General features: G+C 45.3%; 1 protein-coding gene across 1 annotated transcript in view; it reads left to right on the top strand.

The window, feature by feature from the left end:
• The window catches only part of LOC108797756 (E3 ubiquitin/ISG15 ligase TRIM25-like), an 18,471-nt gene extending 3,650 nt beyond the window's left edge, over positions 1-14,821 (top strand). Inside the window, exon 2 of the mRNA XM_018569410.1 lies at positions 14,572-14,821. Coding sequence (XP_018424912.1) covers positions 14,572-14,821 — 250 coding nt within the window. The remainder of the gene's footprint in view (positions 1-14,571) is intronic.
• The last annotated feature ends 211 nt before the right edge of the window (positions 14,822-15,032 follow it).

Here is a 15,032-nt window from a genome sequence, read left to right as displayed (position 1 = left end):
TCCGGACAAAACCACTTTTGCCGGGGGGGGGGGGGGGGAAACGCACAGAAAAAAGCACAGGATGCCTGTAGTAGAATTTGCTACATGAGCTGCTTTCCCGCGTTTCACGCACATGCATAAGCTTATTGAAATCAATGAGTGACGTGCGGGAAAACGTGGGAAGCAAACACATGCAAACATGATACACATTCTCGCTAAACTCCAGTGTATACAGGGACTAAGGGTATCAAACTCATCCAATTGCTGAAGTTGCTGACCATTGCTGGCTGGATTCTTCCTGTAGATGGCAGTATTGCCTATTACATTACTCACAGGATACTCTATACGATAATAGCGCTGTGACTGGGGCAGGTAGGACTTTCTTTTAGTACACTGACAAGGTTATTCACAAAAGGGTGAAGAGTCTGGAGAAGGCAGGAGAAGTGAACAATCTAGGACAACATAGCTGAACTGGAAATATTCTCCAATTCAGCTCACTTTCCAGTTCAGCTATGTTGTCCTAGATTGTTCACTTCTCCAAACTATTCACCCTTCTGTGAATAACCCTGTAAATGACAGATTCAGAGCTTTATTTTTCTTAAATACTGAAAAAGTTTCCAAATGATGAAAGATAATTCATTATTGTATCAAATTAATTTTGTCTTCTGAGTAGAGATATCTAATTTGGTTATTTCAAGTGAGGAACGGAAACACTGGTGTAAATACAAAATGTCATGTGTCTCCTCTCACCACGTCATGACATTGAAGGCTATATCTCTGGAAGAACCCACAAACATCACTAAAAATGAGAATTTAACATTGAAAATAATCTTTGTTTTCATTGTCGGTGCTTTCAAACTTTGTGTAGAATTGTCTTATAATTGAATTAGTGCATATTTGTATTGGAAGTGATAATAAAATACTTTTTCCTTTTAAGGGCTTTATCTGTTCTTTTTTTTAATAAGTAAATAAATATAGAATTCTATAAAAATAAGATATACTATGTGTCTCAGGCACGGGGATACCTAGGGTCAAGTCCTAGGGAACTTAGGGGACAGTGGATGTCCAAGGGGCCCTACTAGGATGCTGCTGCAGTAAATCAGGTTGAGTAAAACTGGTGAAAGCTGTGTATTGTAGGCGTTTGGTGTCTCATGTGTGCACAGATGATGCAAATGAGGAGACTTCTCTGTGTGTATTGCATTTGTACCGCTCACCCCCAAAGGAGCTGCCAGAATAACCCAGGTCATTACCTGTCTAGAAGGTTTGGTAACCAGCTGCCCTATTAGCATCAACCACCTTCTTCTCTTGCCCACATAGCTGATATCCAGGCCAGAAGTATGATGCTGAAGAACTTTACTAAAACATTCTGTGGTAGATGAGGTGATGAAATTATCTGTGGTCTTCCAACAGTTGCTGTCTTTTCTTGATGGCATTTGAAGGGCCAACATTTGTTCTGCCCCCTGAAATGCTGAAATGCATCCCCTTTCTTTGGTCCAATAAATATACAGCATTGTTATGTAGGCTGCAATGTTCTAAATATAAAAACAAAGCAAAGTCAGCACCATATTTTTTTTTTTCTACATTATGTACAATCACATGACTGGAAATTAATTTTTATATTTACATACACAAACACACACTTACTATATTGTCAGGGTTTCTTACCCTTCTTTGTCAGGATGAGCTGACACTGTTCGTTCGTCTTTGGCGCCCTCTTATGACTAAATCCATAAACATCATCATTCTACAACCCAGGGGCGTCCCGAGGCTGGGTGACACCTGGAGCGGTAACCGAGTGTCACCCCGCCGAGACGTCACTGCGCGTGACGTCATTACGTGCTTGCGCGATGACGTCATTGCGCACGCGCGGCAGTATTCTGATACCTGCCGGCGTCCATCACCAAGATGAGAGAGGAGGGGACAGTCACCCGGCGGGATAAGGTATGCCGCCGCGTCCCCTCCTTTCTCCTGATACTGTTGAGCGTTCGGTCCATGACCGAGCACCCGACTTTTCAGAGGGAGGTGACACTAAAATGACTGTGAGTCATTTTGGTGTCACCCCCTCCAATGGTGTCACCCGGGTGCGGGCCGCACCCTCCTTGTGACGCCACTGCTACAACTACTGGCAAACGCCTGGCAACTTCCTGTCTCAGAGTTATGATGAAACACCAGCCTACTATTTAACCTTTAGCTTGTCCATTCAGTCTCTGCTGTTGCTGTGATATGTTATTCTTAAGTACCACAGGCAGGCAGTGCATTAAAGGTGGAGCGTGTGCAGGCAGGCAGTGCTGTCGGGGTGAAGGGTCTGCTGGCAGGAAGTGCCGCCGGGGGGAGGGTGTGCAGGCAGACAGTGCAGTCAGAGAGGAGGGTGTGCAGGCAGATAGTGCGGTCAGGGTGGAGGGTGTGCAGGCAGGCAGTACCTTAAAGGTGGAAGGTCTGCAGGCAGGAAGTGCAGCCGGGGTGGAGGGTGTGCAGGCAGCAGTGCCTTCAAGGTGGAGGGTGTGCAGGCAGACAGTGTGGTCAGGGTGGAGGGAGTGCGGTCAGGTGGGATGGTGTGCAGTCAGGCAGTGTAGTGATTTTGTTATATATTTTTGTCTACTGATTGCATAGAAAATAAAATAATTGTTACAAAAGTGATATATATAGGCCACTAACAGAAATGTAAAAAAAAAGTAGGGCTGGTACTGATTAAAATTTTCGTGTTCGGTTAATCTAATACGATGGTTGCACATGATTGTTGACAATTGAGGAGGTCTGTATACTTATTTGAAGGTGCACGTTTTCTTGGATCTTCATGCTGTCATCTGGGAGTCATGTTCATATGCATGTACTATCTATAATTGTCTATTTTATTGTACCCGATTAATTTTGATAAATGATAAAGCACACACAGATCCAACTACTTTTAGCTTAAAAGTAGTTGGATCTGTATGTTATTAATCTCACATGCCCCAATCAATATGGCCGCCGCTTGAGTGGGGCAACTCAGAATAATAACGTCCTGGATTACTGTGATCCTAGCTCATTTTATTACTTAATTGCTGTGCTGTATGTGTATAGGGCAATGCCTTGGCTGGCGCTCGTGCAGAACCAGTTTCTTGGGCAAACCTCTCACTTGTAACGAAACTGGAAGTCAGACGGTCGCAGAACTCGATAGGTTCGAACTTTCGATCGATCACCGGCCCAATGTCCTGGATTACTGTGATCCTAGCTCATTTTATTACTTAATTGCTGTGCTGTATGTGTATAGGGCAATGCCTTGGCTGGCGCTCGTGCAGAACCAGTTTCTTGGGCAAACCTCTCACTTGTAACGAAACTGGAAGTCAGACGGTCGTAGAACTCGATAGGAGCGAACTTTCGATCGATCACCGGCCCAAGTGGCTCCGTCGGCTAAAGAAGTGAAGGGGGAAGGAGTCCGGTGACGTTGATGTCTGTGACGTCACCGGATGCTCGACGGGACTCCCGGAAGCCGGCGGAGAGGTGAGTGTTTTCATTACTGATCAAAATAATTTTAATCGATCAAAAATTTTAACGGTTAATCGAGTAATTAATCGCTAATTTCCGCAGCCCTAAAAAAAAGCTCTAGTCCCTCAGGGGTATAAAGCTGTGAGAAATGATTTGGTTAATTATGTGTGACCCTCTGGATATATCAGTCAGGGGCTGCACTTAAGCCTCTTAATCTTTTGTAGGTTGACCCCCACTGCTCCATTTCCTGTGCAAACTGAGGGTTAGAATTGTGTATTCGTTCATGTTCAACATGAATCTTTTAGAATGAGGGGTAATCGCCAGTCCAATGTATGAAAATATGGCTGACAAATTGGGAGGAATGTAAAGATGCCATTGAGACAACATGAAGTCCCTTAGTAATATTTCCAGCACCTTGTTAAATCCACCAGGAAGAATTCAGGCTGTTCTGAGGGCTAAGGGGGTCCAACCTGGTGCTATATTACTGACCATTGTTGTATTCTTCCTGTAGATGGCTGTTTTGCCTATTACATTAGGCACAAGATATTCTATACGATAACGGTGCCAGCATCACAACCATTATGTACTGTGACAGGCTTAAAAGACAATGTGGTGCATGTATCATTAGGGGGAATTGTCACAACTCCAGCTTTATGTAAATAAATAAAAGGTTAATTTTCTCTGCAATACTTGGCTGCAATCAAAGAGACAATGCTCCTCTTCCAGTGATGTCCTGTGCATAGCATTAGGGTTACGTCTCTGGTGGTCCATTCTTCCTACCTCTCCTCTGTAGCATTGTAGCCCTGGAAAGTAGGGATACACCGATACCATTTTTTCCAGACCGAGTACAAATACCAATACCTTTCCTCAAGTATTCGCTGAAACCGATTACTGATACCATTTTTTATTTAGTGTCATGTGACAGTTTTTCTAAAACAATACAAACTAATAATTTTAGGACAGTGGTGGAGCACAAGGGCCTGGTGGCACCTGTGACCGCTCTGCGACCCTTGTAGTTCTGCCACTGACTCCAAGCTGTAGAAGGACTACAAATCCCAGCAATACATTATACAGAAATGCAAAATAGTATCGGCTCTAGAAGACTACAAATCCCAGCAATGCAGAATACCATCAGCTATAGAGGACTAAAAATCTCAGCAATACCATTATACGGCAATGCAGAGTAATAGCATATGAATTTGCTACATGTTCTGTGCTCTGCTTCAGGGTGCTGACCTGATGTCACGGGCAGAGGGTCTCAGAAGGGGTACGGAGGGTCTCAGGAGGGTTGCATACGGCCTTAGGAGGGGTGCATAGGGTCTCAGGAGGGGTGTGGAGGGTCTAAGGTGGGTGAGATGTATGAGCGGCAGAAACACTACACAGGTGCAGTGTGGTTCCCAAAAAGGCTGCCGCAGGATACGCAGCAAGCACAGGACCTAAGGCACCTGCTTCGATTTGAAAATTTAAAGCATTGTTATCGTTTTTTGGTATCGGGACATTTTCACAAGTACGAGTACTCGTGAAAATGCTTAGTATCAGCACTGATATCGATAATGGTATTGGTGCATCCCTACTTTGTGCTGTTCGTCCTGTAGTGGTAAAGGAGGTTGGGGGAATGTCCACAGCATGTGTCAGGGGTAACAGGCATCTGACACTCCCGGAAGTGTAAAATGCTTTTTGAGGCTACAGCACTGTAATGGAGGAGAGGTCAGAGGAAAGTGGCACTGGAGAGGTGAGTATATGGTGTCTTCTGTTGCAGCTTAGTGCTGCATTGAAAGCTTTAGAGACCTGACAGGGTCTTTTTAAAGAAAAACGTTACCTATATATTTGAAATGACAACAAAGGCACCTTTAGAAATGTTTAGTAATGACAATCTACAAACACATTCTTCTAGATAACTGCTAGTTTTTATTCTTTGCATATCTTATTTTTCTTTTCCTCCCCATTCTTCTCACAGTGGCCATTTTTACTAAGGGCAGATTATTATATATCTCCCTTTACTTCCTGGAACTCTGGCACATGTGACTAGAACATGTGATCATGCACATCATCTCAGGAAGGAAAACGCCTTTCCCTGAGATCTTGTGAGATTACGGATGCGATTTCCCAGCAATGCTCTGCTGATGTAATCTTCCCAGGATGAAACGCTTGGGCACAGAATAAATTACTAATGCCCAAGGACCAGAAAGTGGAAAAACAATAATTGTAAGTAAAAGAAAAATATGTTTGTGTAACTAATGAATGTAACGTGGTTTCATATCAGCATGCAGAGCTGTGTGCTGAGGTGATTTTTAGGCATGGTTCCCACCTGGGCGTATTTCAGCGAGCCAAAACGCACTGAAAAATGCCCAACTCCCAAACTAGTACAGGAGCTTCTTTTGGGGCGTATTTCCGCGCGTATCCATTAGGATACAGCCGGATAGCTTTCGTAAACGCGTGTTTGACATACGTTTCGTTGACCACAAATCACTGTAAAAATGCGTGGCCCGAAACGCGCGTCAAACGCGCATATTACGAACGCCCAGGTGTGAACCCAGCCTAAGTGAAAGGGGATGAAGGTCAGCTTTAAGTCCACCTAGCCAATCCTGGTATCGTTTTTTGGGGGCAGGTAGGAATTCCTTTTTCGGCTTAATTCACACTACCGCGCATATACACGCGTACACACGTATTGTACCATATGCAAATAAATGGCTCCATACACATAGCGTATTGAGCCGTATATTTGCGTAGCGTAAAAATGCGCAAAAACAGAATGGAACCGAGATGCGTCCGAGCAGCTTATTTCTGCTTACTTTATGCGCATACGCATGTTTGCGTGTGTAAACGCGCACAGTTCATTAAAATTTCCATTAGGAATGATGCATTCTGGGAATGCAAATAGTGCACGCATATACGCACATACGCTCGTATATACGTGCGCTGACGCTCGTATATACGCACATATACGCACATAGACGCGTATATACGCAATATACAATTTTGCATGCGTTGTGTGTGAATGAGGCCTTCTACACTAAATAATAGATTTTTTTTTCTTAGAAAATTGTAATGTTGCAAGAAAAATTAAAAATAATACATTATTAAATAGAATCATTTTTGTCATTTGAGTACAGATACCTAATTTGTTTATTTCAAGTTCTGCCGGAATGAGATTGAAAACAATCTAATGTTCATATTGTCAGTGATTTGCAGCATTTACAAAAGGATTAGTGTACATTTGTATGAAAAAATTAAAATAAAATACAACATATTCTGCAAAACTTTAATATACTACTTTTCCCATACAAGAACACACTAGTACAACCAGAGCTAGATCATCTACAATCTAGGCAGGAGCCTAGGGGCCCGGTTTGTACCCAAGGAGTTCAGTTGGAACCGATAAGCTCCTGTATTCAATTGGTGATTGGTTGGTCACTGCACAGGGGTGGATGTATTAAAGGCAGTTAGTGATTGATGGGGCCCATATAGACAATGTAGATGGGGCAGCTTCTCTGTGTGTATTGCAATCATAACCAGTGTCAATAGTAGGCATGAGGGGAAGGGAAAACTGCTACCTAGGGCCTTCATTCCTGAATAAAGCCAAACTGAATCTTCAGTTTAAATCAGCTAAATACATTCCAGGTGCATAAAAGCAAAAGGTGTGCAAAGTGTTACCATTTCTTTTCTTAAGAAGGCAGCCTCGGTCTGCGTAGAAAATCCTGTCCCCTGCCGGGATGCATCAGAAAAGGACCCTTCTCTCTGTGTAGAAGCAATGGTCTTTCTGCAGAGATCTGACACACTGCCTGTTGAGTCAGAGCTAGAGCTCTACATCATCAGGGAGCATGATATTCGCTGATTGAAGAACTCTAGCTGTAATCTCTCATTTATTATCATGGTAGCTTTAAAACTCATGTCTGCTGGCATTGAAGAAGTAACTGTTTCCTTTCACCCCAGTGAGTCGCGTCTGTGTCTAAAATTTAGTGAAAATAGTTCAAATTGGATGTAACCCCTAACTAGATGATATTTAGTTTGCTCTGGGCACTGTGTATCATACACTATTGTTTTTTTTCTTCATAATGTGCTGTTACATATATTGTATCAAAATATGATACAATGCATAGTCATGGTGAATACTCATATTACTGTAAAATGAGAGTTTCCTTAAAGGAGAACTATGGGGTTAAGGCTTTTCCCCATAGTTCTCCTTAGGGTAACAGGAGGACACTGTTAGGTGTCTCCAAACACTTCACTCTTTTGTGAATAGCCCTGATAATGTAGCGCTCCTTTAGCTGCGGGCTGTGATAAGTGTGGGTACAGCTCCTACCTGAATCTGATGACACCTTCGAAATCCTGTGACACAGTGAGACAGAAAATAGTAAATAATACGTAACTTTACTCAGCCGCACTGCATGCTGAAAATAAGAAAAATGATTAGTGAAGCAGGTTCAATAATCAATTGGTAAATCTCAATATTGGCATTTCAACATCAACAAGAAAGTGCATTCCACTTTCCCCACCTAACTTAACTATAAGTTTCAAACATGTCAGTTGATGAGCTCACAAGTCTCTGTTGGGATCCTGATCGGCTACATAGAAACAGATTCCTTCCCAAGGCTTCAAATTAGCACCTCATCTCTTTAAGATGCTCAACCCCGAAGAAAGTCCCTTCCCAGTCGGCTTAATTCATCCAGCAGATACTACTGGGACAATTGTCTGTATTTAGTTTACAGTATCTCCTTGTCTTGGCATTACAATGTATCACACTAGCCCCTGATGAGCTGGATATGGCAGTACTGTGTTGCAGTACTGTGTTCAGGAATCTGAGACAGTCACGATGAGCTTCTTTGTGGAGACCATGTGGCACTTACAACCAGTGACGTCACAGTGACGCAACCGGGTGACACGATTGGAGGGGTAACACCAAAATGACTAACAGTCATTTTGGTGTCACCCCCCTCTGAAAAGTCGGCACTCGGTTTCAAGAGAGAGGACGGCAGGTATCAATGAGATAGCCGTGCATGCACGATGACGTCACCCGGTTTCTGCTCTGGGTGACACCCGGCCTCAGGACGCCCCTGTGACGATAGTGGGGGTTTGAGTCTGATAATAAAAAAATAGCATTCTCTTGTCCCCCAGTTCAGAGCAAATGCAGACCTTCCTTTAGTCCTTTGCCAGGCCTTCCACATTCCAGGAACAGAGATCTGCTTATCTGGCCTGTGATCTTTGTTGCCCAGTATTAGTGAGAGTCCCAAATAGCCCTCTAAACCTTTTATAGCTGCCCATAATTAACGACATGTCACCAGGCATTCATCTGTCACCAGTGGACAAGTTGATAAACACAAGCAGGTCTGGTAGAGGTAATGACCCAGGTGACCCCACATTCACCCGAAAGTCATAAACTTGAGTTACAATATCAGCTCCATTTCATAATTCGGAATTGGGCGGGGATATTGTAAAATAAAGGTTCATCCTCCTCCTAATTTCCCTTCCTAGCCCTACCCTAGGGGCCGGCTCCTTGACACCCCCTAGAGGGCTAACAAAAGATGCTGCCAACGCAACTAGAGAGGGTCTTGTTTTGAAACATCAAGAAGGGAACTCCAGCAACATCAAGAAGTCTTAACATCGCAGCAGATTTCCCCTTTAATCTCTGGACATCATCTGTTAAAGCTTGCTTGAAGAAGAGCCCTGCAGACTTCTCTTTGGCTTATTGAACTCTGAACTCTGTCAGAACTCCTAAACCCAGGCACAATGTGCCTTGCGATCCCGTGCGGGCAATCGCATTGGGGCCGGAGGGCGTGGCTACGGTGCCATTCACTTCAATGGCCCGTCACGCCCCCTCCAGCCCAGCAAATAAGTGAGCCGGCCGCAATGCGGGCAGCGCGTTCCGGCCAGAATCATACCGGAACACACTGCTTATGGTGTGAACTAACCCTTAGTGACGCGCTGGACTCTGGGGTTAGTGACCTGCTGGACTCTGGGCTTAGTGACGCGCTGGATTCTGGGCTTAGTGACCCACTGGACTCAGGGATTAGTTACGCACTGGACGCAGGGCTTGGTGACCCGATGGACGCAGGGCTTAGTGATGCACTGGACACAGGGCTTAGTGACCCAATGGACTCTGGGATTAGTGACGCGCTGGACGCAGGGCTTAGTGACCCTCTGGACGCAGGGCTGAGTGACCCTCTGGACGCAGGGCTGAGTGACCCGCCGGACGCAGGGCTGAGTGACCCGCCGGACGCAGGGCTGAGTGACCCGCTGGATGCAGGGCTGAGTGACGCGCTTGACTCTGGGATTAGTGACGCGCTGGACGCAGGTATATTACTGTAAAATGAGAGTTTCCTTAAAGGAGAACTATGGGGTTAAGGCTTTTCCCCATAGTTCTCCTTAGGGTAACAGGAGGACACTGTTAGGTGTCTCCAAACACTTCACTCTTTTGTGAATAGCCCTGATAATGTAGCGCTCCTTTAGCTGCGGGCTGTGATAAGTGTGGGTACAGCTCCTACCTGAATCTGATGACACCTTCGAAATCCTGTGACACAGTGAGACAGAAAATAGTAAATAATACGTAACTTTACTCAGCCGCACTGCATGCTGAAAATAAGAAAAATGATTAGTGAAGCAGGTTCAATAATCAATTGGTAAATCTCAATATTGGCATTTCAACATCAACAAGAAAGTGCATTCCACTTTCCCCACCTAACTTAACTATAAGTTTCAAACATGTCAGTTGATGAGCTCACAAGTCTCTGTTGGGATCCTGATCGGCTACATAGAAACAGATTCCTTCCCAAGGCTTCAAATTAGCACCTCATCTCTTTAAGATGCTCAACCCCGAAGAAAGTCCCTTCCCAGTCGGCTTAATTCATCCAGCAGATACTACTGGGACAATTGTCTGTATTTAGTTTACAGTATCTCCTTGTCTTGGCATTACAATGTATCACACTAGCCCCTGATGAGCTGGATATGGCAGTACTGTGTTGCAGTACTGTGTTCAGGAATCTGAGACAGTCACGATGAGCTTCTTTGTGGAGACCATGTGGCACTTACAACCAGTGACGTCACAGTGACGCAACCGGGTGACACGATTGGAGGGGTAACACCAAAATGACTAACAGTCATTTTGGTGTCACCCCCCTCTGAAAAGTCGGCACTCGGTTTCAAGAGAGAGGACGGCAGGTATCAATGAGATAGCCGTGCATGCACGATGACGTCACCCGGTTTCTGCTCTGGGTGACACCCGGCCTCAGGACGCCCCTGTGACGATAGTGGGGGTTTGAGTCTGATAATAAAAAAATAGCATTCTCTTGTCCCCCAGTTCAGAGCAAATGCAGACCTTCCTTTAGTCCTTTGCCAGGCCTTCCACATTCCAGGAACAGAGATCTGCTTATCTGGCCTGTGATCTTTGTTGCCCAGTATTAGTGAGAGTCCCAAATAGCCCTCTAAACCTTTTATAGCTGCCCATAATTAACGACATGTCACCAGGCATTCATCTGTCACCAGTGGACAAGTTGATAAACACAAGCAGGTCTGGTAGAGGTAATGACCCAGGTGACCCCACATTCACCCGAAAGTCATAAACTTGAGTTACAATATCAGCTCCATTTCATAATTCGGAATTGGGCGGGGATATTGTAAAATAAAGGTTCATCCTCCTCCTAATTTCCCTTCCTAGCCCTACCCTAGGGGCCGGCTCCTTGACACCCCCTAGAGGGCTAACAAAAGATGCTGCCAACGCAACTAGAGAGGGTCTTGTTTTGAAACATCAAGAAGGGAACTCCAGCAACATCAAGAAGTCTTAACATCGCAGCAGATTTCCCCTTTAATCTCTGGACATCATCTGTTAAAGCTTGCTTGAAGAAGAGCCCTGCAGACTTCTCTTTGGCTTATTGAACTCTGAACTCTGTCAGAACTCCTAAACCCAGGCACAATGTGCCTTGCGATCCCGTGCGGGCAATCGCATTGGGGCCGGAGGGCGTGGCTACGGTGCCATTCACTTCAATGGCCCGTCACGCCCCCTCCAGCCCAGCAAATAAGTGAGCCGGCCGCAATGCGGGCAGCGCGTTCCGGCCAGAATCATACCGGAACACACTGCTTATGGTGTGAACTAACCCTTAGTGACGCGCTGGACTCTGGGGTTAGTGACCTGCTGGACTCTGGGCTTAGTGACGCGCTGGATTCTGGGCTTAGTGACCCACTGGACTCAGGGATTAGTTACGCACTGGACGCAGGGCTTGGTGACCCGATGGACGCAGGGCTTAGTGATGCACTGGACACAGGGCTTAGTGACCCAATGGACTCTGGGATTAGTGACGCGCTGGACGCAGGGCTTAGTGACCCGCTGGACGCAGGGCTAAGTGCAGACATCCCAACTCTCCCGGACGCTCCGGGAGTCTCCCGCTATTAGATAGAAGCTCCTAGCCGCCCGGGAGAGAAACACTTTCTCCCGGAAAGGTTTACTCTGCTCGATCGAGCAGAGTAAATCTTTACCTGCTGTTTTTTTTTTCTGACATCGGGGCCGCCGTCCACCAGGAAAAAAAAAAAAAGCATAGGAATGAATAGCTAGATTCCTATTGGCTATTTCACTTTGCAATAGCCAATAGCAAACTAGCTATTGCACCCACCCACTGCTGCTGTCAATCAGCAGAGGGGGACCTGAAGTTCTCCATCAGGTCCCCTTCTAGTGATTGACAGCAGCAGAGTGCGGGTGAAATAGCCAGCTTGCTATTGGATATTGCAAATTGAAATAACCAATAGGAATCTGGCTATGCATTCCTATGCTGTTTTTTATTTTTTATTTAGTATTATTCTGACGGCAGCAGCTACCAGAATACTAAAAAAAAAACAAAAACCTGCAGATAGCAAAGAAGCTATTGCTTTCTTGCTATCTGCCATCGTTTCAGGGGGGTGCTCTCCTCCCCCCCACGGATTGGCAAAGGGCACCTCCCTCAAATGAGAAGGGCACCTTGGTTGGGTTGGGATCCCTGTTAGTGACGCGCTGGATGCAGGACCCACCTGAGAGTGACCCTGCAGAGCCCACCATAGATGCTGCACAGCCCATCTGAGACTGCCTATGGTGGGCTCTGAAGGGGTCTCAGATGGGCTGGTCAGGGCTGCATCCCCTTCCCTCCCAGCTACTCTTACCTGCACACCAGACCTCCTCTCCCGCCGGAATGACCGGAAGTGACGCCACTTCCGCCAGTCCACCTTCAGACGAGCAGTGTTGCTGATGGGGCCCCAGCTTGTCTCAAATCCGCTGGAGCGTCAATGCTGGGCCCCTGCACTGCTAGGGCCAGGCCCCCACCGCTGCTGTGGGGGCCCGGCCGCCTCCTCCACCTTCACCATCGGCCGATACTCATGTAAGTGTCCCAGGCGGGCCCCGGAGGCTCCCCGGGCCCCTTACCTGAGTATTGGCTGTACCCCCCTGACCGCAGCCCTGGTCGTGTGTTCCATTGCAGTGCAGACATTGCAGACTTGGGTCGCGACTTAATGACCAAGGACAAATGTGGGTCCTGAGGTTATACATGTTGAGAACCACTGGTTTAGACTGTCTCACATGAGCCTTAAGATGTACTGTAACCCAAATAAGCACAGTTTCCTAAGGCATATAAGGTTATGTATTATCACCTCTCGCTCTATTGTATGTAATTCTCTTAATACAGTGAGTCAGTCCCAACCTCACCCCGTGCAGGTATGTGTGACAAATAGGGTAGAAAAGGTTTTTGACCTGGATCTGGATATTAGGGGCCACACCCCTGGTAAGTGGTATGCAAAAGAAATTCTTTTAAGGAAAGAAAAAGTGGGGTTTTGAAAGCACCAAAAAATGACAACTCCAACCGATATATGTAAAAAATATATTTATTTATTTCATATAAATCTTAAAAAAGGAACAGAGAAGGCTTAAAGCCCATGATAAAATTGAATAGATAGTCCCTAAAAAAGCTCTTTCCACATGCACAATACCTCACCATTAACAGAGACATACATGATTCATCCTATGTTCTTATGGACATACATGATTGGGGTTCAAATGCCGAATGACCAAATTGCATATAAAGAGGCCCTTACACAGTTGTTCGTAGGGCTGTGGAATGAAATAATTGCTCTCTGCTAGCACTGCCCTAGGAACAGAGTGTGACCCTCAGCACACAACATGATTCAAATAAATGAGAATAACTTTTAGAACATGATTGAGTACAGAATGACAAATGTTAACTCAATTGTATTAATTCATCTAATATCCGCAACATATCGACATAACCTATATGGGTAATGCTTGAAGGGTTAGAGGGTGGAGCAGATCGATTCTCCACTAACACCAACCCGCAAGCAAAGTGATGGCTACCTTGAGAGTTTATACAAAGGTACAGGCAATGATTATCAGGGATTCCACATGATTTAAATGTTTAAGATGCATGATTGAGGCATATTGAAGATGGTTATGATTGTGTCAAACACTTTGTACTTCACCATCAAACTGTGTGCACATACATGATCAAATTAAATAGTTCTATAGAACTGTTTAGGCTGTGTATTACAGTTCCATTGGCAAAATAAAGTGACAGTGCTTATAAAGCTCAATCAATTAGTGAGGTATAACTTTGTGATGAAAAACCAGTTCCCACTATATCATGATGCCGCAAACCTAGATGGTAATGTTTGGATCAGTGACTGCTGATGGTGGGTTGGGGGGTGGAGGAGCAACTTCAACGTTTTGCGCAACTCTGCGCTTCTTCAGGAATAAAAGGGAGATATCTGTATAGTATAGAAAGACATTAAATGTAATTTCTATCATAGTTATTATTCTAAAGGGGAGGGAAAATGAATTGGGTCGAATCTTACCTACTAGTTTTGCACAGGCAGGTATATGCGTATGTTCCCAAGCAAAGACTCCCGGACGGCCAATTCCATATGGTCCTTCCCAGTGGGCCAAAAAAGGGGTGAGAGTCGGATGACCCAAATTTAGAGCAGGGGGCGAAAGGCAAAGAACGTAGTAAAGGTCTATAAAGAACAGACAAGAGGAGAAGGGACAAATAACATCACCGAGGCATATGAGTCATACTCTTCATATATAGTAGAGAGAGGAGATAGCGCTCCTATCTGTTTGTGCTCAGTCAGGCATACCTCGGATAGATGTGTCCCGCTCACTAGATTCATCGCCAGGGAGATTAAAGGTCCGTCCCGTCTTTTCTCCCACAAACAAAAAGAGACAGCTGAGCCAGACGCCTCCACGCCACCAACTACCGGAAACGCCGCCGCGAGGCTGCATGCTGGTGTCGGTGGCTCACGTGGGCGCTATAACGGCATCCAGCGCGGCGACGTATTTATGACGTCATCGCACTGTCCGTGGAGTCCCAGCCAATCAGTAATGGTTTACAGCCAGTCAGCGATGGTTTGCTGAACCCTTGCGCTTTTTTAAGGATTTGGAATAGCCATAACGTACGTCTCTAGGGAGGAGACGTACGGCCGAGTGCGAGGGAACATCGCATAGAGGGACTCCAATTTCAAAGTCCGCACTTAAATGTTTTTATATTTCTAAGCAAAAATTTAAAAAACTATAACTTTCAAAAGATAATACATTTATCAGTATGTGAGATAATAAACTTAAATCG

The sequence above is a fragment of the Nanorana parkeri genome, unplaced genomic scaffold, assembly GCF_000935625.1.
Source record: "Nanorana parkeri isolate BGI_ZX_2015 unplaced genomic scaffold, ASM93562v1 scaffold1332, whole genome shotgun sequence".
NCBI lineage: Eukaryota > Metazoa > Chordata > Amphibia > Anura > Dicroglossidae > Nanorana > Nanorana parkeri.
The sequence above is the reverse complement of the archived record's forward strand: the minus strand, read 5'-3'. Positions and strand labels throughout refer to the sequence as shown.